General features: G+C 49.7%; 1 protein-coding gene across 1 annotated transcript; it reads left to right on the top strand.

The window, feature by feature from the left end:
• The first annotated feature begins 8,240 nt into the window (after positions 1 to 8,240).
• On the top strand, positions 8,241 to 21,193 carry KLHL36 (kelch like family member 36). The gene is made up of 5 exons (XM_063112300.1): positions 8,241 to 8,294; positions 10,748 to 10,826; positions 15,235 to 16,308; positions 17,818 to 17,975; positions 20,468 to 21,193. Exons 2-5 carry the CDS (start codon positions 10,764 to 10,766, stop codon positions 21,021 to 21,023), a joined length of 1,851 nt encoding a protein of 616 aa, XP_062968370.1. The 5' UTR covers positions 8,241 to 8,294; positions 10,748 to 10,763; the 3' UTR covers positions 21,024 to 21,193.
• The last annotated feature ends 210 nt before the right edge of the window (positions 21,194 to 21,403 follow it).

Genomic DNA, 21,403 nt, shown 5'->3' with positions numbered 1-21,403 from the left:
GCTACTTTAATCTTCCTGTGCCAGCCTCCCAGTTCAGTGCTGAGGGGTTTCTGCCCCTGTGGAGTCTGAGGTCTTTGGCTTCCACCCCATTTCCCACTGTTCCCTGCAAGCACCCCACATTCGGGCAGCCTGGCTCCTCCTGGACTCAGAATGCTACTCAGCCCTTCAGGCCTTCGTGCACACTCTTCCCTCTGCCTGGGATCCCCTTATCCTTCCAAACATGGCTCAAACATCTCTCCCGGATATTTGTATATCATGAGCAAATATGTTTATCCAAGGGGTGCTAGGAAAGTTTAGCGTTTAAAAAAAAAAAAGTTCATGGACTTTACCACACCCACAGAGCAAAAGAGAAAAATCTCCAGGGATTCAGGGATGTGTATGTGACTGATAGTAGCAGCAGGTCTGTATCCAGCACTTATTTACAGCACTCCAGGCACCGTGCTAAGACCTCTGCAAGTACTAATTCACTAAATCCTTCCTGAGCCCTTGCATAGGCTCTACCGTAACCCTCATTTCACGGAGGACAAAAGCAAGGCACAGAGAGGCTATGTAATTTGCCCAACGTCACACAGCTGGTAAGTGGCAGACGCAAGAGTTAAACTCAGACTATCTTCATGGCACGCTATGCTAAACAAATCATTGAATGAATGCAACCAGTAAAACCAAACAATGCAAGAGCCAGCAGGATGGCCCTGCTGCCTCAGCCCTACAGTGGAGAGAGAAGGGCAAGGACAGGCGGTTCACAGGTCTGGCTGCAGATGGTGGAGGTGGGTCCGGGATGGCACCTCCTCCCTGAAGTGGACTCCCCGGGACCCTGTATCTTCCCTCCCCTGGGTTCCCAGAGTGAGGACCAGCCTCTGCCCTCCCCTTGTCTCACTATACTGCAATTGTGTGTTCACGTGTCTGTCTCTCTGGCTTCAGAGGCAGGGGCTGGGTTTCACCCAGTCCTTTATGGCCAGCACTGTTTGCCCAGCCTAGAAACAATACATTTTTTCTTGAATAAAGGAGAGAGACAGGATTCGAGACTCCAGGAGCCCTGGTGAGAACACAGCAGACTTCACCCCAGAGGCAGCCAAGCAAGAAGCCAGTCACTGGCACCAGGTCACAGCAGAAGCAGCTGCTCAGCTGACAAGGTACTGACCATGCACCCCCTATTCCCCTAAGGAGAGGCTGGTCTGGGCCTGGAATCTGAGCTTGAACTCTGCAGACAGGACTTAAGGGGTGCCAGCCTCTGGGTCTGTGCAGGACAAGTCGCTTACCAGGGAATGTGGGAGGTGATGTTGGAGAGGGCAATTATGAGTTCTGAGAAAACATACCTGTTAGTGCTGCCCCATGCTCTGCTCCTAGAATCCCATAGGAGCCTCTGGGCTGGGGAGGGGGGGGCGCTGTGATCAATAAGCAATGTCTGCCATGGTATGAGATGAAAAGTGGGGGCACACATATTCTTTGTTTACCATCCTGAGTAGCAGAGCTGTGGGAGGGAGCTGGGTAGATTACTAGTAATACATAGCAGCTAACGTTTATCCAGCACTTAGAATGTGCCAGGCATGATGTTAAATGCTTTTTCTGCTCTATCTCTTTTTTTTTTTTTTTTTTGGTGGCTGGCCAGTGTGGGGATCTGAGCCCTTAACCTTGGTGTTATCAACACCATACTCTAACCAACTGAGCTCCATCTTATTTAACCCTCAGAATAACCCTAGAAGATAAATGCTATTATTGTCCCTCTTCTAGAAGGCCAGCTCCATGAGGACTATGATCTTTTAAATCTGTGTTGTTTAATGCTGTGTCCTCAGCACCTAAGAGTACCTGGCACATGGCAGGTACCTGACAGTATTTGCCAATGAGTAGATTAACTCTAATTGGCAGATGAGGAAACTGAGGCCCAGAACGGTAAGTAACTTGCTCAAAGTCATGCAACTAGTAAGTGCTGCTCTGGGGCAGTGCATCCAGCAGAACTTTCTGTGATGATGGAAATGTTTTATCATCTGCACTGTCTACTACAGCAGCCACTAGCAGCATGTGGCTCCTGAGGACTTGAAATGTGGCTAGTGTGACTGAGAAACCAAATCTTTAATTTTATGTAAATCTCAACTAATTAAAATGGAAATTGAAAATAGCCACATGTGGCTGGTGCCACACATGGCTGGTGGTGACCGTTTTGCACAGCACAGTTTGAGAGCCTGAGGGCTTGACCACCCTAGACTAATGCCAAGTCCTGGATTTAGAGAACACACAACCAATGATTTCCACAGACTCACACAAATACATTGAGACTTTTTAAGTGATATTTCCATTAGGGAGTGCAGGGGGCGTAACCAGGGAACGAATCTACAAGCGATCACATCTGCACCCTCCAGCAGTTCTGGGAGGGTTTTTATCCCCATTGTCCAGTTTTACATATGAGAGATTTGAAGATTCCAGAGGGGACATGGCTCACTCAGGCTTAACTGCTGAGCTTGGACCCAAGCCAGGTTTCCAACCATGAAATCCTAAATCCCCAGACACTTCATTTTAGCAGTTGACAGAAAGAGTAGTCGGGTCCAGCGTGCCACGGAGGAATCAGGCTGTGGGCATGCCAGCCTGGTTAGGGACCTCAGTGGAAATTCAGCTTGAGAGCAATCCTGACCCAACAGACCCCAGGACAAGAGTCAGCTCAGGTAAAACCGTGCTGTGCAGGGAGCTCCTACCTCACACCTATTCGCCCTCCCTCCTTCTGCACATCTCTGTCCGGGAGCTGGAATCTTCCTTTCCCTCCAATCAAAATGTGATCTTGAAGAAGTGCCTGAAGCTGCTGAACACGAAGGTGTAAATGACTAATAAAAAGTGTCCATTTCCAAACAATTTCTGTGTTAACAGGCATCAAAAGCTTAAGCCAAAGAACACCCCTATAATTGGTAGGGTGTCCAGCATCATCAGCAAAAGCTAATATTTATAGAGCTTTATGTACCCGGCACTGTTTGAAGTGGGCATCATGTGTTAATGCACTTAACTCTCACGACGACACCATGAGAGAGGAACAAGTGCCATCCCATTTGGAGATAGGGAAACTGAGGCACGACAAAGCTAAGTGGCTGGATCAGTCACACAGCTGGGGAGTAGCCACGCCAGGGCTCAAAGCCAAGCAGGGCTGGGAGAGAGATGTTGGCATGGAGAGGAAGGAGGAAGTGGAGAGTACCAACCGAGGGGAGATCTTTTTTCCTTCACCTGATCCGAGAAGCCACTCAAGCACTGGCCCGGGTTGCCCCTTGGCCGCACCCCCTTGCTGGTCTGCTGGTCTGGAGGCATAGGTTGCTTCTCGTCCTCTTGTCTAACAGTTACAAACGTGCAGAAGTGTGTGGGCCAAGAATTCTGCGTGCTGACATGATCCAGGTTGGGCTGCAGGTCTCTTTCATGCCTAGCTGCGATTTTTCTAGATTACTCAGCCTTTGGGAGGGAAGCCGGGCCAAGGACAAACCTTTGGTAAGAAGAACAGGGTGTATAGAGAACCGGCCCCACCTCCTCCTCCCTACCGCCTCCTCCAGGACCTGGAAACACCCTGGGGGGAACAGTGCCACAGCCCAAGCAGCAGCAGCTCAGTGACAACCCTTCCAGGTAATATTGGGAGGGAGCCAGAGAGACCCACCTCTCCCTGCCTCCCCTTCGTAGCCTCTGCGACCGCCTGTGCACTAGGCATGACCGGGGCCAACTCAGGTACCCTGAAAGAGAAGCAGCAGCAGCCCTTCCAGCGAACCCTCTGGTGTGCTGGTAACTGGTTAACTGGGCACTGGCATAAGACAGTCTGAGTTCCTTATCCTGGTTCATGCACTTACCAGCCATGTGATATGGAGTGAGTCATCTTATCAATTGCTCAGAACCTCAGTTTCCTCATCTGTAAAGTAGGGATAACAGCAACATTGACCCATAGGGCTACTGCGAGGATTAGATAGGGAGCTAGCAGAGCCATTAGTACAGGGCCTGTGCGTTAACCACGATTAACCCAGGCCTATCCCCTCCCTCTTTTATTGCTATTCTGTGTCCAGATGATGTGCTTCTTCATACTGGACACTTCCGTGACATTCGTTTTTGAACTGAGATACTGAGGATAGAAATAACATGAGCCTCGAGTGGGCCTCCTTGGTGACAGTGGCAATTGCTCCATCTAGGGCCAGCTTTATGGATGTGTGGCTAGTGTGGTCACACAGGTCTGCTAGCAGAGCCTCCCCCTGCCTCCCCCCCAGCATTCACTGTTTCACAGTCGGGGCCTGGGCACAGGTGCAGGAAGGCATGGAGTTGGACCTGTGCATCCTGCCCATCAAATCACACAACGTGGCCCCAGGTGCCTATGAGGGTCTACATGTGTCCCAAAGATATTCTGGTGCCCAAGGGAGCGCAGCATGAAATAACAAATGAAAAGCACCATGATGGGTGGAGAGAGAGATGGCAGAAGTAAGGAAAGAGCTTTTGGAACAAGGGGCCCCATATTTTCACTCTGTGCTGGGCGCTACAAATTATGTAGCTGGCCCTGGTTCTATCTGATGCTTTCTGAGTCTCAGAAGTGTCAGTGTATTGAGCCACTGTCAGGGGCACCAACTAGTACAGCCTTCTGGGGAAGGAAGTTGCTTAGAGCCTTATGAATATGCACCCCTGATGCAGCAACTCCACTTTATTGTCAGAGATGTGCACAAGGATGTGTGTGCAAGGATGCTTATCATGGCATCATTTATCATAGTGACACTAGCTGGATGCCCAACAATGAGGGAAGGTCAAGTGTACAATCCATATTGAAGGATCGAACATAGCGTTATGAGTGCGGCGCTGGGAGCGCAGCAGCGCTCCCGCCGTGGGTTTGGATCCTACATAGGGATGGTCGGTGCGCTCACTGGCTGAGAGCGGTGTGGCCGGTCACAAAAATAAATAAATAAATAAATAAATAAAATTAAATCATAGAAGAGAACTTATTAACATGAGAAAAACTCATGGAATTTGCAAAAAGGAAAAAAGTAGGCTACCAAAGAGCATGCAGCACATGATCTCATTTGCACAGATGCATAGGTAATATATGCATGGGGGAAATAATAGGCCAACTTTCCCTTAAATACTGACTGCTGTTCTCAGGTGGGGGCTGTTTTCCCCTTTTGTACGTGTCCATCTCCCCAGCTCTCTGCACTGAGCGTGCATCACTTTCACAAGTGTGCAGAAGGAAGCTCTGTGCTGCAGCAGGCAAGGTCAGGCCTGCAGACTCTGGAGCCAATGGCTTGGGTTAGAAGCCCAGCTCTGTGGGCCTGGGCAAGGGATTTAACTTCTCCAATTCCCAGCTTCCCCGTCTGTAAGCAGGGAAAGTAATGATTTCCCCTTCAAAGGGTCAAGGAGTTTAAATGAGTTAATATGTGCAGGGAGCTTAAAGCATTGTCTAGCACACAGTAAGCTCTATGTACGTGCTGGTATTATTATTGTTATCATTCAAAAGAAATTATGTTAGGGAAAATATTGAGAGGCAACAATGTTAACAATTTTGGGGGGATGGTGTAGCAATGAGTGTTTTTTTTCTTTTGGACTTTATATTTTCCAAGTGAAGCATGCATTACTTTTATAATTTGAGGGGGAAACTTACAGAAAGAAAAGAAAGGGAAAGGGGTGGTTCACTAAGAGTTGTTGGGGAAAACAGGATGAAGTCAGATCTGCCAAGTCTGCAGGCTTTTCAGGTCAAGGTCACATGTGGATACCTGAGCTGGTCCCAGGCCCTTGCTCAAGCCCCCTACCCCTGCCACAGGGTGTGCATCTTCTCATTCATAAAGAACCCAACACCTGGAAGGCAGATGTCAATGCTGAGCTAACGGCTCTTAAATTACCTATAGCTAAATCTCTCTATACAGATAGAGAGAGGTCCATAGAGAGATCCATATATACATATATCTCAATCTATCAGGAGAATCTTTAACTCTAGCTGTAAAATAGAATATGTGCCACTCATATTCTGAATATAACCCTAAAGCGGCACTACCCATGATACAGTAATTGCTGACTTGCCTGTTTGCCTCTCTTCATAAAATCCTGGAACATTTCTTCTTTATAACCTTGGCACCTACCACAGTGCCTGGCATGTGGCAAGTGTCCCCTAAAAGTCTGTTGAAGGAATGAATAAAGGAGAACATGGGTCAATGTAATAACAGAGATGAGTATGTCAAGGTACAGGGATAGAGAACATGTGGTTTAGCTTTGTTCGGGGTGGGGGTGAGTCAAGAAAGGACCAAAGACAGGCAAGTAAAGCTTCAGAGTAGAGATGATTGATGCCTGAGTAAGGTTGTGAAGGGTGAAAATGTGTTTGTCCCCATAGAAAAGAGGAGAGAGATGTGGGGACAGCAATCCAATGAGAGAGAACATCACTTAAAGGATCCTCTAGGTGATTCCAGGGCTAGTTTTACTCTAACTCCCATTAATTTAAAAAGATAATTTCTATACTTTTGTTTCTGAACAAATTATGATATTTAATAAAAATCCCAATCATCAAAAGTAAAAAAAATACAACAAAAATGTCTCATAAGTGTAATGCCTTTCAGAGAGAAACAAAGTGTGAGCACCAATGAACTGAACCAGGAATTGGAAGGCTGGGAAGGACAGAGCAGGCTGGCCCTGCTCCTACTGACCCCACTCACAGATGAGGACGCTGACGCTCAGGAGACAAAGCTCACTCGGAAGAAAGTGACAGGCTCCCATGCTAATCTGTCTCTGCTGTATGCTTGAGACACACAGTTATTCGATCACTACAGAAATCCTGCAGCCCTACTTCACCCCAGAGATGACTATGATGCACCCACACCTGCCCTGGAGAGGCAGCCTGTGGGGGCAGTGCTATGGCGAGGGTGGTGAGCCGTGCCCTGGATCTGAGTGGCCACACAGTACCTTGCTGGCAGCCATTTGATGGAAGGGGCCCAAGTTGAGTGTTGTGGCTAGAACAGAAGAAACAAAGAAAGGTCTGGAGGGTTTGCCTGGCCACGCTTACTCCTCTCCCTTATTTTCTCTTTTGTTCAGGCCCACCTTCAGTGGCTGCAACTGGCCATGTTTTATGCAGCCCTGAAAGATGCTCTAAATCCTTTCCAGAGAAGACAGAGAATAGAAAAATAGGGAGAAATAAAAATTTTGTTTGGTTTTGTTTTTATAACAGCATTGTTGAGACAGAATTCACATACCATAAAATTCACCTTTATAAATGATACAATTCAATGGTTTTTAGTATACTCACAGAGTTGTGCAGCTATCAATACTATTAATTTCAGAATATTTTCATCATCCCCCCAAAAAATTCCTTGTCCTTTAGCAGCCATCCCCTATTTCGACCCAACTCCCCGGCCCCTGGCAACCACCAATCCCCTTTCTATCTCTATGGATTTTCCTATTCTCGACATTTCATATACATAGAATCATACAATATGGGGCCTTTTCTGTCTGGCTTCTTCCACTTAGCATCATGTTTTCAAGGTTCATCCATGCTATGGCATGAGAGAAGTCTGACAATTGATAGATTGGTCGATGATGGTTAAATTCATTCATTCAAGAAATATTTACTGAGCGCCTACTGTATGCCAGCCTTGGGGGGCCCTGCCAGGAATAACGCTGACTGTAAACCCTGCCCTGGAGGGTTTCTAGTGGGGAAAAGGGACAATAATCCAAATGAGTAAGTAAATTATTGAGAATATTAGACAGTGGCAACAGCTCAAGCGAAGCTTAAAGCTGGAACTAGGGGAGAAGGGAGAAGGGATGTGACTTTAAACAGAGTGGTCAGCAAGGGCCTCCGCCCAGGCGGATGCAGGGGACAGTGGGGCTCCGACTGGAAGGAGGTGAGGGGGCGATGTTGCCATCACGACGCCCCCTTGCAGTGCTCTGGTCTCGGCACGCAAGTCTGTCCCAGGAGGGTCCGGACCTTGCCTGTCCCGTCCACGCTGTGCCCCCGCGCCCGGGACGGTGGGTGACACCCAGAAAGCATTTCACGCTGCGAGCCTGCGGCCTGCCTCGGCGGGGAGGAGGCCGAGCCGGGGGCCGCCGGACTGCGGCCGAGGGTAGGCGGGCGGCCACCCCGCAGCGCTCGCGCGCGCCTCCCGCCCCGGGCGCAGGCCCCGCCTCGGCGCCGCCCGAGCCCGCCCCCCGCCGGCCGCCGCCATTGGCCGTGCGCCGCCTCCGCCCTCGGCCTCGCACTTCCTGGCGGAGCCATGGCTGCGCACCCGGCCGGCCCAGGGGCCCCGGCGCCCCGGCCCCGCCGCCCCGCCCGCCCGGCCCCGCCGCCGGGGCTCCCAGCGCCGCGCCCGTAGCGCGCCCCCCAGGTGGGCCTCCGCGCGCGTGCGCCCACTCTCCCTGCTCGGGACCCCGCCGGGTCACCGCGCGCGCCGTCGGGGACTGCCGGGGGGTGGTGGGGGGGGCGGGATCGGGAGGGTCCCCGGCCTCTGAGAGCCCCCTGACGTCCCTTTGTGCTGGGGTGGGTGCAGTGGGCGGGCGGGGTGGCGGAGGGGGGCGCCGCGGGGGAGGGGGAGGGGTGCCGCCGCCGCCCCCGCAGGTGACACAGGTGCGGCCTGTGCGGCCGTCCCCCCGCGCCGCTGCAGGTAAGCGCCCCCACGTCCCGCCGCGGGCGCCGGCCCCGAGCGCGTTCCAACTCCGCCTCCTCGCAGCCGGCTCGAGCCTGCCCGGGCGGCCGTTGTGCCGGCAGTTCCGCCAGGGGGTGCCGGGTCCGGAGCGAGCGACTGCGGCGTCCCCTGGGACTCCGCCGGCGAGACCCGGGACGGGCGAGTGCTGCCGGCAGCCGTGTCGATCTCCACAGCGTTGGATTTCCTCGAACGCAGCAGGTTCAGAGTAGCTCAGAGGGGAGGCTCCCTGGGGACCCTCCTTGTCCCAGACGTGGCCTCTGTTACCATGTTTACTGAAAGACCCTTTAGCGTAACTGGGGATCGTCACTGTGCATGTGGATGGCCTTGGTCCCTCACCTGCTTCCACAAAGCATAGGAGGCAGCGGACATGCAACACCCACTTGCCTGGAGACAAAAGGGAGCCTCCGGCACTGGGGAGCTTGAGATCTCTAGATATGCTTGGCCTAGAAGAGAAAGCTTTTAGCGTTTGATAGCAAAACTGAGCCCTGGCTGGCTGCCTGGGGTGGTGGAGAGAAGGGCACCTGCTGCTTCCTGCCGTGTGACCTTGGGCAAGCCTCTCAGCCACCTGAGCATGGATATATCACTGGAAAGGGTGGTGGCACCTGTCTCAAAGGGCAAAAGTGATATAAGGAAGTCAGAGGTATGCAGTAAGCACTGCATGAATGCTGGTTTTCTTCTCTTCCCCCTCTGGGCCTCCCAGCAGCCTCCAGGCAGTCAGGAAGGACAAGGATGGGTACAGCTTGTCATTGTCACAGAGTTGCTATACTTTGTCCAAAGAACTCAAGTTGTCCCTTTCTTCTCCTGGGGAGTTGCACAGGATCGACTGTGTCTGAATTCATTCCTCCCGTGGGAGCACTGGAGCCCTCTCCCTTTGTCCCTGATTATCTTAGAACAGCGCTGACTTCTCGTCACATTGTCCTTTATTAGCAAAGGCTGTTTGTTCAACAGGTAACAAATTGACTCTTCTCATGAACTCAGATAGCAGGGGAAAAAATCCTCCTTAAACCCTCAGTCCCTGTATGTGACTTGTGCCCATATTGTTGACTTAGTCCTTCTGTGTGCCCCCCAAAAGCCCCCCCAAAGCTTGGCTCTGTGCTCTTGGTGAATTGCTTGGTGTTTCAACATTTAGAAACTTTAACATAACCTGGGGCACCAGCCCATTCTATAGATTTGACCATAAGGTTCAGAGAGGTTAGCACAACTGCTCAAGTTCATGTTCAAGGCAGAGCATAAGCCCCAGCAGGGCTTTCCTGCATGTAGGCTTTAAAAACAAAAACAAAAACAAAAAAAACCCCAGCAGTATAGGGGTTAAGAGCAGGAATGCTCCATGGGATGGAATTCCCACTCTGCCGCTGCCTGGCTGTGTGGCACTGGGCAAGGTATTTCACTTCACTGTATCAGTGTTCTCCTCCGTAAAATGAGGGTAGTAACAGCGCTAGCCTTGTGGGGTTGTATTGGGGATTAAATGAGTGAAGACACATGAAAGCACTTAGGACAGTGTCTGTGTCTAGAACATATTTATAGATGTTAGTCATCACTGCACCACGTCCTTAACTTCATGGTATTTTAAACATATGAGACTCTCAAAGACTGGGCCTCATTCAGTGGTGCATCTCGGCAAAGGGCCTAGGTTTGATTCTCAGTCATTTACTAGCTTTGTGACATGAGAGCAATATCCTCACCTGTAAAATGGAACAAGTGACCTCAGCCTGGCTTAACGGTTGTAAGGGTTAAATGAGACGGTGCATGTAAGTCCCTTAGCTTGATTCCAGGGCCATAGTAGTCTGGGCTCTGAAATGAAGGCTATTATTATCATAACCTTGACCTAGCCAAAAGGTCTAGTTTAGGTCAAGCATCAACAGGTAGGTATTTGTAGGATGCAGGCCAAATGACACAATATTGTTAGATTTTAGATAATAAAGGAACACAAGTGAAATGTTCTAAACAATTCTAACAACCTGATCATTCCAACTCACAGCATAAAAGAGTTCTTTGTAGCACACAGTTCTCTCTCCCTCTTTCCTCCATGCAACTGTTTTTACTTGTGCTGTCTCTGGTATCTGCCAGCAGAGCCTGCATTTAATGAGTGACCTGGGGTCGTGGCTACATGCTCAGAAATCCTGTTCTTGTTGCAGGGCCACGATTTCTTTCATGATGGAGGGAAGCAGGCAGACACGAGTGTCTCGGCCGTACAAGATCAGCGAATCTTCGAAGGTCTGTGAATGCTCACTCACCACCTGTGCACATGGCTAAGAAGTGCGATCGTTTCTCTGATTAACTCATCCTAATGCACAGGCTTGATTTTTGTTATTGGGGGTGGGTGTAGTTAATCTCCTTAATGATGAACAGAGGCAGAATCGGGAAAGGAGCAGAAAGCATCGTAAAGTCAGAACTGGAAGTGCAAGGGACATTAGAGACACTGTGGCCGGATGTCTTCATTTTACAGTGTGACATTCCAGAGCTTCCTCTGTGTCACACCTTGACTCGATTATTCTGCCCATCAACCATAGGAGGTGGATGGGACAGAATAAGAACCATGGAATTTCCAGCCCCGCTTAGGGGTTCAAACACTCCAAGGATGTGTCCATTGGGAAACCAGCCTCCAACCTAATGGTGGGGACAACACATTGTATACCTGGATGTTAAGGGCCCGGAGTCCTCTTACCTGGTCATGACTCTTTGGGACCCTAAGAGTAAGTGAGGGTGGTTTCCCCAGGGCTGAACTGCTAACCTGTGTCATGCTGGCTGTATCAGAATCACCCTGAGGGAAAGTGAGGAGGGGATGCCTGCCCCCACCCCGGGCCTGCTGAATTTTCAAATCTGAGAGCAGGACCTTGGAAACTATACCTTCAACAAAATCCTTAGGTGACTCAGAGCATTCCCTGTCCCCACAGCTGCTATAGATGGAGATTGGGGGGCCCATTTGTGGGGCGATCCCCATTTATAATCATTATAAATATTAATGATGTCCTCTTTTCTTTAAAAGTGGCCCTTTTGGGGATGAAATTTTATGGTTACCTTAGATCATACATTCTCAATGGTAGTGATATTGCCCCCAAGGGGGTGGAAATTGGTTCTTGGGGATACAGAAAGAATTTTGCACTTTCTATGTATAAGGCACAGTTCTGCATGCACTGTATAAGCAGACGTGCAGTGTATCTCTGGTGGAAAAATTTTGTGGGGGAGGCTATTAGGAAAAAATATCTTAGGAGGAGAAACACTGCTTTAGATAAAGGGAGTCGTGAGCGGCCTGTAGATTTGAGAAAAGGAGGAAAGAGTTCTACAGTTGTACGTAAAAGAAAAACAGGGTGTCATTTCCAAGAGAGGCTGGTTCTCCTGAGGAATGGTCTCCTATCCCCATTTGAATTTACAGAGACGGCTTCTGCCAAGCCCAGCTTTATCTAATGTGAAAACCCAGAAAGGTCTCGCCACTCTCTCAAAGGGGCTTTGTTTCAGAGCTTGGCTGCAGGGACAGTGTAGCTTTCTGAGGGTGATAGCACTAGAAATCTTTGTCCTCTAAAACCAGATTCTGACTTTCTTTCTCTCTTAATCAACACTCTTAGGAATAAGGTTCTCAATCCTTTGGTTGATTGTATTTATGTTTCCAACTTTTTATTTTTAAAAAAGTGCCCAAATCATAAATGTACTCTTTAATTTCTAGACATTAAACACACACACGTAGCCAGCACCCAGATAGAAAAAAAAAAAAACCCTTCCTGTCACTACACTCAAGACAGCCTCTCTCCAGCTTGTAACACTCATTTTGTCTCCTTTTGAACTTTATTTCAGTAAAGTCATAAGGCAGGAACTCCTGTGTGTCTGGCTTCTTTCATGCAGCAGGGTGCCTCTGAGACTCGCCCACGTTGTGTCGTGCTGGTGGATCGCTCATTCTCAGCGCGATGGAGTCTCGTGGCCACCAAGATTCGTGTAGCCACCGTAAAATGTGTTGATGCATTTTGATGCTAAATTCTTTTTTCATACATAATACTCCATACCTGCTGCTTCTCTCCAGGGTCAGCCTCTGACCACCTGTGTTTGATTAAGGCACTAAAATGGGAGATAAAGGAATGCACAGGATTAATATCATCAGAAAATGTTAGGAGCGAGAGCTTCTAAATTACTTGAAATGCTGAAACTCTGTCACTGACTTCCCTTTAAAATTGGGAAGTCATGTTTGTGTGTTTTTTGAAAGGTGTCATCTAAGCATCTATTCTAAAAACCAGAAACATGTTGTAGTCGAGATGCAGGTAAAGAATTAAATGTGCCTACTTAGTATGGAGACCCAGTCTTAGAGACAACGGCTGCTCTTTTCCCTGCCTGGCTCCCTAGAGCAGATGGTTCCCCTTGGCAGCTGTTGTCCGGGGCTTTCCCCGGTCCCCGCCCCCTGGGCTGTTTCCCTTTTTACACTGCAGCCTGGGGTTGTGTGTAACTCCACCATCACCAGCTTAGAGACAGCCAGGGAACCAGGGTGGGTAGGTGACCCACCTGATGCCCTTCTCCTGCTTCTGTCAGGACACTGAGCCTTCACTGTTACCCAGTGCCACAGCAGTACTTCTTTATTTCCTTCAATCCACACCTGAGCAGTGGGGCCCAGGCCAGTGTCCATAGGAGCCCAGACCATTTCTACTTAATGAGAAGCCAAAACTAGGCCAGGCTCACTCTGTCTGAGTAACCAGAATAAACAGAGGTAGCCACATATGAGATCCATGAAAAACTGTCCTGTGATGTCAGAGCAGCAGGGTGCTCTGAACTTGGAAAAGAAGAAACTTGTGGGTAATGTCCACGAAGCCTCAGCAGGTGTAAGGACATTGCCGCTGCGATAATGTAGACAGCGCAGTTGATGTTGGAACTGGCTAGACATGGATGGACCACAGGGAAGTAAAGTATCTCGATTGCAAATGCACCGGCAGCAGTAAAGAGCAGATTTGAAAGGAAAGGAAGGAACCACAACCATGGCTGTAGGACACATGTAGAGAAGTGACGTAGAATTCAGGAAGATATATGCCAAGCACGCATCTGCTAATGCCTAAAAAGCCCTCAGTCAATTTTTTTCTTCCATTACATTTCCCCTTTTGGGGTTGAATATTCTGCCAGTTCTTTTCATCAGTCGCCCTTGAACAGACCAGGTACCTACTTGATATTTTTGAATGGTCAGTTTTTTCCTATGTGGAATTTTCTTGTTTTGTTTTGTTTTGTTTATAGTGAATAAATAAAGCAGTGTAGAATATCCTGAAAGTGTGGTTGATCAGACCTTCCAAGGGGCTGGCCCGTGGCTCACTTGGGACAATGTGGTGCTGATAACTCTAAGGCCACGGGTTTGGATCCCTATATAGGGTGCCGGTTAGCTCACTTGGGAGAGCGTGGTGCTGACAACACCAAGTCAAGGGTTAAGATCCCCTTACCGGTCATCTTTAAAAAAAAAAGAAATCAGACCTTCCAAGATTTAGAAACTGTTGTCTAGATCTGATATATCTTTGTATTCTCAAAATCACACAGCAGGCCCAGAACACAATAAATGTCTGCCAACTGGAATTTATTGAATTAATAATTTGTATTCATTATTCATATTTAATTAATTAATTCCACTATAGCATGGAGATTAAATGTTTGGGCTCTGGAATCAGACGTAGGTTCAAATCTCAGCCCTGCTAGTCAGTCCCTGTGGTAAATTTCTCAGTCTTTCCGAACCTCAATCTTCCTCATCTGGAGAATGGGGATTATAACAGACGTTCCCTGGGAGGATTATTGAGAGAGTGTCTATCAAGTGCCTGGCCCAGTGTACAGCACATAGGAGCCCCCAGGAAAAGACAACACTCCAGTATTCCTGCACTTTACAACACATTTCTTTTGACCCTAGCAATAACTGATGAAGCCACATTTCTTAAAGTAGGATCCCCAGAGCACCCTAGTCTGATAAGTCTCTGGGACTGGCCACCTCCTAGTACTGAGCAGCAAAATGGGAGATCATGCTTTGTTGCATGACAGTGTGCTAAGCGCTTCATAAGACACAGAGAAAGCTATCTTTCTCAGCGCGGAGCCTCGGTGGGAGCTGACGATCATAACAGCTAACATTTCCCAAGCTGTCACGAAGCCAGCTCTTTGCCATGTTCCGTCTCGTTAACTCCCCGAACCTAAGCGGTAAATACCCTCACCCTCATTTGTGAGAGGAGGAAATGGAGGCTCAGAGAGTCTTTGCGGCTTACCCAAGACTACAGCTAGTGAATGGCAGAGCTGAGCCTCGAACCCACATTGAGTCCTTCTGATTTTAGAGGCTGTGCCCTGAGCAAGCAACTGTACTTCCCTAATAGGACAGCATTTTCAAACCTATATGTCATGACCCACAGTAAAAAAGAAAGAGGGAGAGGGAGGAAAGGAGAGGAAGAGAAAGCAAGCTTTTAGGAATTGCATTTATAAGAAGAAAGGAAGGAAATACATAGAATACATATACACACAGAAATGCCTGTTTCCTGCGGTGCACTCTGATGTTTTCTTTCCACTTCTCTTTAATTCTATGTAATTTCAAACACTGGTTGGGACCCACCGGCTTGATCACAGGACCCTGTGGGCAGTGGGAGAGCAGGCGGCTATGCCTCCTGTCCCTAACGTTCGTTCTCTGTCACAGGTGTACCGCTGGGCCGACCACTCAACCACGGTGCTGCAGCGGCTGAACGAGCAGCGTCTCCGCGGCCTCTTCTGTGACATCATCCTGGTGGCCGACGAACAGCGGGTGCCAGCTCACCGCAACCTGCTGGCCGTGTGCAGCGACTACTTCAACTCCATGTTCACCATTGGCATGCGAGAGGCTTTCCAGAAGGAGGTGGAGCTGATCGGCGCCTCCTACATCGGGCTCAAGGCTGTGGTGGACTTCTTGTACGGTGGGGAGCTGGTGCTGGACGGCGGCAACATCGACTACATCCTGGAGACGGCCCACCTGCTGCAGATCTGGACGGCGGTGGACTTCTGCTGTGAGTACCTGGAGCAGGAGGTGAGTGAGGACAACTACCTGTACCTGCAGGAGCTGGCCTCCATCTACAGCCTCAAGCGGCTCGACGCCTTCATCGACAGTTTCATCCTGAGCCGCTTCGGCACACTGTCTTTCACGCCCGACTTCCTGCAGAACGTCTCCATGCAGAAGCTGTGCCTCTACCTGGGCAGCAGCGAGGTGCAGCGTGAATGCGAGCATGACCTGCTGCAGGCCGCCCTGCAGTGGCTGACGCAGCAGCCCGAGCGCGAGGCCCATGCCTATCAGGTGCTGGAGAACATCCACTTTCCCCTCATCCCCAAGAATGACCTGCTGCACCGCGTCAAGCCGGCCGTGTGCGCGCTGCTGCCCAAGGAGGCCAACTGTGAGGGCTTCATCGAGGAGGCTGTGCGCTACCACAACAGCCTGGCAGCCCAGCCCGTCATGCAGACCAAGCGCACGGCGCTCCGCACCAACGAGGAGCGCTTGCTATTTGTGGGTGGCGAGGTCTCTGAGCGGTGTCTGGAGCTCAGTGACGACACCTGCTACCTGGATGCCAAGAGCGAGCAGTGGGTCAAGGAGACGCCACTGCCGGCCCGGCGGAGCCACCACTGCGTTGCTGTGTTGGGGGGTTTCATCTTCATCGCCGGTGGCAGCTTCTCACGGGACAACGGAGGGGATGCGGCCTCCAATCTTCTTTATAGGTATGACCCCCGCTGTAAACAGTGGATCAAGGTGAGATTAAAGCCAGATTATTTCTTTATTCTTGAGGACTCTTGATTTCCTTACCTAGCCTTGACTTCCCTTCCTTCTCTTGGGCCTTGATGACTGTCCTGCTTCCGAATGAGGTGTGACGATAAAGTGACATAATTTCCACCCTCCCCCATGCCCACACCCTAATTGGGGAGAGTGAAGACTGACCGACCACCCTCTGAAGGGTTGGTCATTGTCCAGAGCAGTGCTGTCCAATGAAATTTCTGCACTGACAGAGAGGTTCCATGTCTACGTTGGCCAATACTGTAGCCACCAGCCACATGTGGTTCTTGTAATATGGCCAATGTGACTGAAGGTCTAAATTTTCACTTTTATTTAATTTTAACTAATTTATATTTGAATGTAAATGGCCTCACAAGGCTCGTGGCTACCATATTGGACGGTGCCAGTGTAGACATTTGATCCATAGTTCAGTGTTCCTTGTGTGTGAGTCTGTTCTGAGCTCCTCTTTGTAAGGTTTTGGGAGCTAGTTTAAGGAGGCCACAAAGGCTCACATCTGGCCCTTCGGCAGGGACTGTGTGGCCTGATTCTGGGAAGAGTATGGGCTTGACACCAGGCCTGAGATGGCATCCCAGCTTGGCTAAATTGTAGTTGGGGGATTTCAGACCAGTTCCTTGGCCTTTCCAAATTTCGGATTCCCCCTCTGGAAAAATATGTGTGGGGACACTGGCCTTCTAGAGTTGGGGGGTTGTAGGTCATGTTGGTTGACAAGCATCTGGCATAAGGAAGGTGTCCCCTTTTTCCCAAGAATGCCTCTCCGGACAACCACCCACAAAAGTCTGTCTCGGTCTTTATACTCACACCTCAGCATTATTAACTCAGTTTTTTTCTAAGCTCAAAAATCAGAACAGATTCCAGATAACCTTTCAATTTTATTCTTAAAAACCTAAAACTTTGCCACTGAAAAGGGGCTTCCAGCTGTGGAGCCCATCTTCAAATGCTCTGTGGCGGTGGCAGCTGAATGTGTGTCTCCTGTGGGACCACATTCATTTGTGCATTCTGCTGGTATTATTTTTTAAAAGTTGGGTCTCCTACTTTTTAATTTCCTGGTACATAGCGCTTTGCTCTGTTAAGATGGATGGCAGTTGGCATTAATTTTTTAAAAATATGTGATGGCGGAGAGAGGGGAAGATAAATTTTTATCCTGCAGTAAATCTGCGATTCTGAACTGTGTGTCCTACAGAATTCTAGTTCATGAGGTTGACCACACGGCCAAGTGAGTTTGGGCAGCCGTGCTGACCATCCCGCTCTTGGTGATTCCAGAGGTCTTAAGGAAACCTCAGGGACTCTGAGAAGTCCCATCTAAAGAGCCTCTCTTCACTCAAGTTTAACTCCCTTTACCTGACCCCCTATGCCTCTGTCTCACCCTCCTGGGCTGTGTATCCCATGGTCACGTTTAGAGAATGCCGAGCTGGGGTCGGTGCTATGCTGGGTCTGGGAAGGGAAGGTGCAGGTGTTTCGCCCCCGCAGGTGGCCTCCATGAACCAGCGCCGCGTGGACTTCTACCTCGCCTCCATCGATGACATGTTGGTGGCCGTTGGCGGCCGGAATGAGAATGGAGCCCTCTCCTCAGTAGAGACGTACAGTCCCAAGACCGACTCCTGGTCCTACGTGGCCGGCTTGCCAAGGTGACTGGGGGTTTTGCAGCAGGCTCTTCCAGCAGGACGTTTTTATGGGATATGGTTTAGTGCACCTCACTTTCTGGGTATCTTGGCCTCCAATTCCAGGAAAGACTCTCATGGCTTGTAGACAACAGTGGGTAGACCAGGAGGGGTGGGATCTGCTGGGGGGAGTCTTGGCTCTTGTTCTAGACTTAGTACAAGTGTCAGCTCTGCCATCAAGACCCCCCCCCCCAGTTTCTGAGTCTGTTCAGTTCCTGAGTTTCAGAGAGTGAGTATTGAGTTCTGATAATGAGGGATTTACCTAAAGAAGTCACTGAATCTGGGCAGGAGGAGCTCTAAGAGGCAGGGGGATATCTATACTACATCTGTGCCTTCACCCCACTCAGCCTTTATTTCCTCATCTGCTGGGTAGGGAGGATCCCAACATCTGCCCCATGGCATTGTCGTGCAGAGCAGATGAAATTCTGCTCACGAGACCCCACGTGGCATCCAGCACACAGGCAGTGCTCCAGGGTTATAGCCCTTTACACTGTCCTTGGTCCTCCCTGTGGCCAGGTGTGCAGTTATTGAGCATTTATTATCATCACAGGATTAGCAGAAGGTGTACACCATTTATTTGACCTGTGGCTATACCTGAAAATGTATTTTCTGAACCACTTTTGCTATGGAACCATCCAGGCATCTTGGGGACTCTGTTCCCAAGGGTTAGAAGAGAGTAGGGGGTAAGTGCCGTGTTTTAAAGTCATGGTTGGGGCATGAATCCCAGATCCTCCATCTCTTAGACAACCACCTTCATGCAGACGTTCCCAGAAGCCAGTGGGGTGTAACACCTGGTTACCTGTTAATAAGATGATTGGGCCATCATCATAGTAGCTACTGATTGCCGAGTGCTAACTCTGGGCCAAGTGCTTCATGTGATGTGTCCTTTGACATCACAGTAGCCTGATGGGGTGGCAGTAGGCATCCTCTATAATTTATCGTCTAAGCCAGGTTGACAGTGAACAGGGCAGGTCAATGGTATATATACTGGCCCTATCCTAGGCTAACCAGGACCCATGGTCTCCCTGGGTTTAGATACTTATATCATCCTACTTCACAGATGGAGAAATAAAGCTTAATAATACGAACACCTGCTGCATCACTTTCTCTGGGCCAGCCAATGTGATTGATGTGTCTTACACACCACGACAACCCTTTTTCTTTCTAAATGGGCTTTAGGTGCACAAAGTTGGAAGAAACACAGTACACGATGCTGTCGTCATTAGTGCATGTTGCAGTTTTATTTAGTTTACTTATTCACATCTTCTTTCATTTATTGACTTGCTTGTATAATGGCACCTCCATGAACCCACGGCCCAACCAGAGCTGTGACATTGAACGGTGACTTCTGTCTGCCCTGGGGTTGTGCTTCTATGAACATCACTCCACGTGCTTTTCTCACCCCACCTCCTCACCCCCGCCTCCCAGCTGAGTAACCGCTGTCCTGATTTTCGTGACATCATTTGCTTGGCTTTTGGTAACCTTTGTTTGCACAGGGGTTTTTTTTGTTGTTGTTGGTCTCTCCCTTTTTTCATAGATTTTTTTTTTTTCTTTTGGTGGCTGGCCGGTACAGGGATCAAACCCATGTCCTTGGTGTTAGAAGGCTGTGCTCTAACCAGCTGAGCTAACCAGTCAGCCCAATAGACTTTAGATTTTAGAGCAGTTTTACGTTTACAGAAAATTGAACAGAAAGTAGAGAAAGTTCCTCTCTCCAGCCACACACATGGTTTCTCCTGTCAACATCTTGCATTGGTGCGTAATATTTGTTGCAATTAAGGAATCGATATTGTTACAGTATTATTAACTAACGTCCCCAGTTTACATTAGGGTTCACTCTGTGTTGCACAGTTCTATGAGCTTTGACAAATGCGTAATAGCATGTATCTACCATTACAGTACCCCACAGAACAGTTTCACTGCCCTAAAAGATGCTTTGTGCTCTCTCTACTCATCCCTTCATCCCTATTCCCACCAGCCCCTGGCAGACATTGATTTTGCTGTCTCTATGGTTTTGTCTTTTCCAGAATGTCATCAGAGTTGGAATTGCACTCTGTTTATTCCCTCTTTGATATGTAATTTGATGGGGTACATGCATGTGCCTAAGCAGCTTATTATTCTAGCTGATTGCATCCGTGTGAGGACGGTAACAGCCCTGTTACTGTCCCCATTTCCCGCTGGGGAAACGGAGATTCCAAGAAGGGCAGGGCAGGGCTGGGATCCCAGCCCAGGTGGCCTGGCTGCCGAGCCGCCCGCTTACCTGCCCTACCACTTCTTTTTTACTGACGTGTACAAAGTGCTCGTGGGGTGCCTGCTCCCTGCACCATCTGCTTAAATCCTCACACCCCCCGAGAGGGCAAGGTTGTCCTGTTTTGCAGAGGAGAAGATAGGCCCAGGCTCTGGAGGCAAAGCCCACAGCAGCACTGAGCTTTTTGTCTCTTTTTCCATCCTTCTCTCCACAGGTTCACATACGGCCACGCGGGCACCATCTACAAAGACTTCGTGTACATCTCGGGGGGCCACGACTACCAGATCGGCCCTTACCGCAAGAACCTGCTGTGCTATGACCACCGGACGGACGTGTGGGAGGAGCGGCGGCCCATGACCACGGCACGCGGCTGGCACAGCATGTGCAGCCTGGGCGAGAGCATCTACTCCATCGGGGGCAGCGACGACACCATCGAGTCCATGGAGCGCTTTGACGTGCTGGGCGTGGAGGCCTACAGCCCGCAGTGCAACCAGTGGACCCGCGTGGCGCCGCTGCTGCAGGCCAACAGCGAGTCGGGTGTGGCCGTGTGGGAGGGCCGCATCTACATCCTGGGTGGCTACAGCTGGGAGAACACCGCCTTCTCCAAGACGGTGCAGGTGTACGACCGTGAGACGAACAAGTGGACCAAAGGCACCGACCTGCCCAAGGCCATTGCCGGCGTGTCCGCCTGCGTCTGCGCCCTGAAGCCACGCCTGGAGGACAAGAAGAGGAAGGGCAAGGGCAAGCGGCACCAGGACCGGGGCCAGTGACCTGCCCACGCCTTCCAGGGACCACGTCCCAGAGTGTCTGTAGACCAGCAGCAACTTCTTAGAATCCTGGAAACATTATGTACTACTTAGCAGCTTTTTTTACTTTTATGATTCTCGGTATTTCTATGATATCACAGTAACCGATTAAATATTATATATAACTTTACATATCTTGCCTGAATAATTAAACCTGGGCCCAGGCAGTGCATACCTCCTATGTCTGTGCAGACCTTCCTCCGCATTATGAATCCCCTCAGCTCTCCCTCATTGTCCCCCTGACAGCAGCTAGTGTGCAGGATACACAAAAATCTTTGTAATGAAGCTCGGGCCTCGAAGGGATAGCTCAGATCACCTAGTGCAAGCCTTCCCAAACCTGGCTG

This window comes from Cynocephalus volans, chromosome 10, assembly GCF_027409185.1.
Source record: "Cynocephalus volans isolate mCynVol1 chromosome 10, mCynVol1.pri, whole genome shotgun sequence".
NCBI lineage: Eukaryota > Metazoa > Chordata > Mammalia > Dermoptera > Cynocephalidae > Cynocephalus > Cynocephalus volans.
Note: the sequence above shows the minus strand (reverse complement) of the source record. Positions and strands in the feature narration are given on the sequence as shown.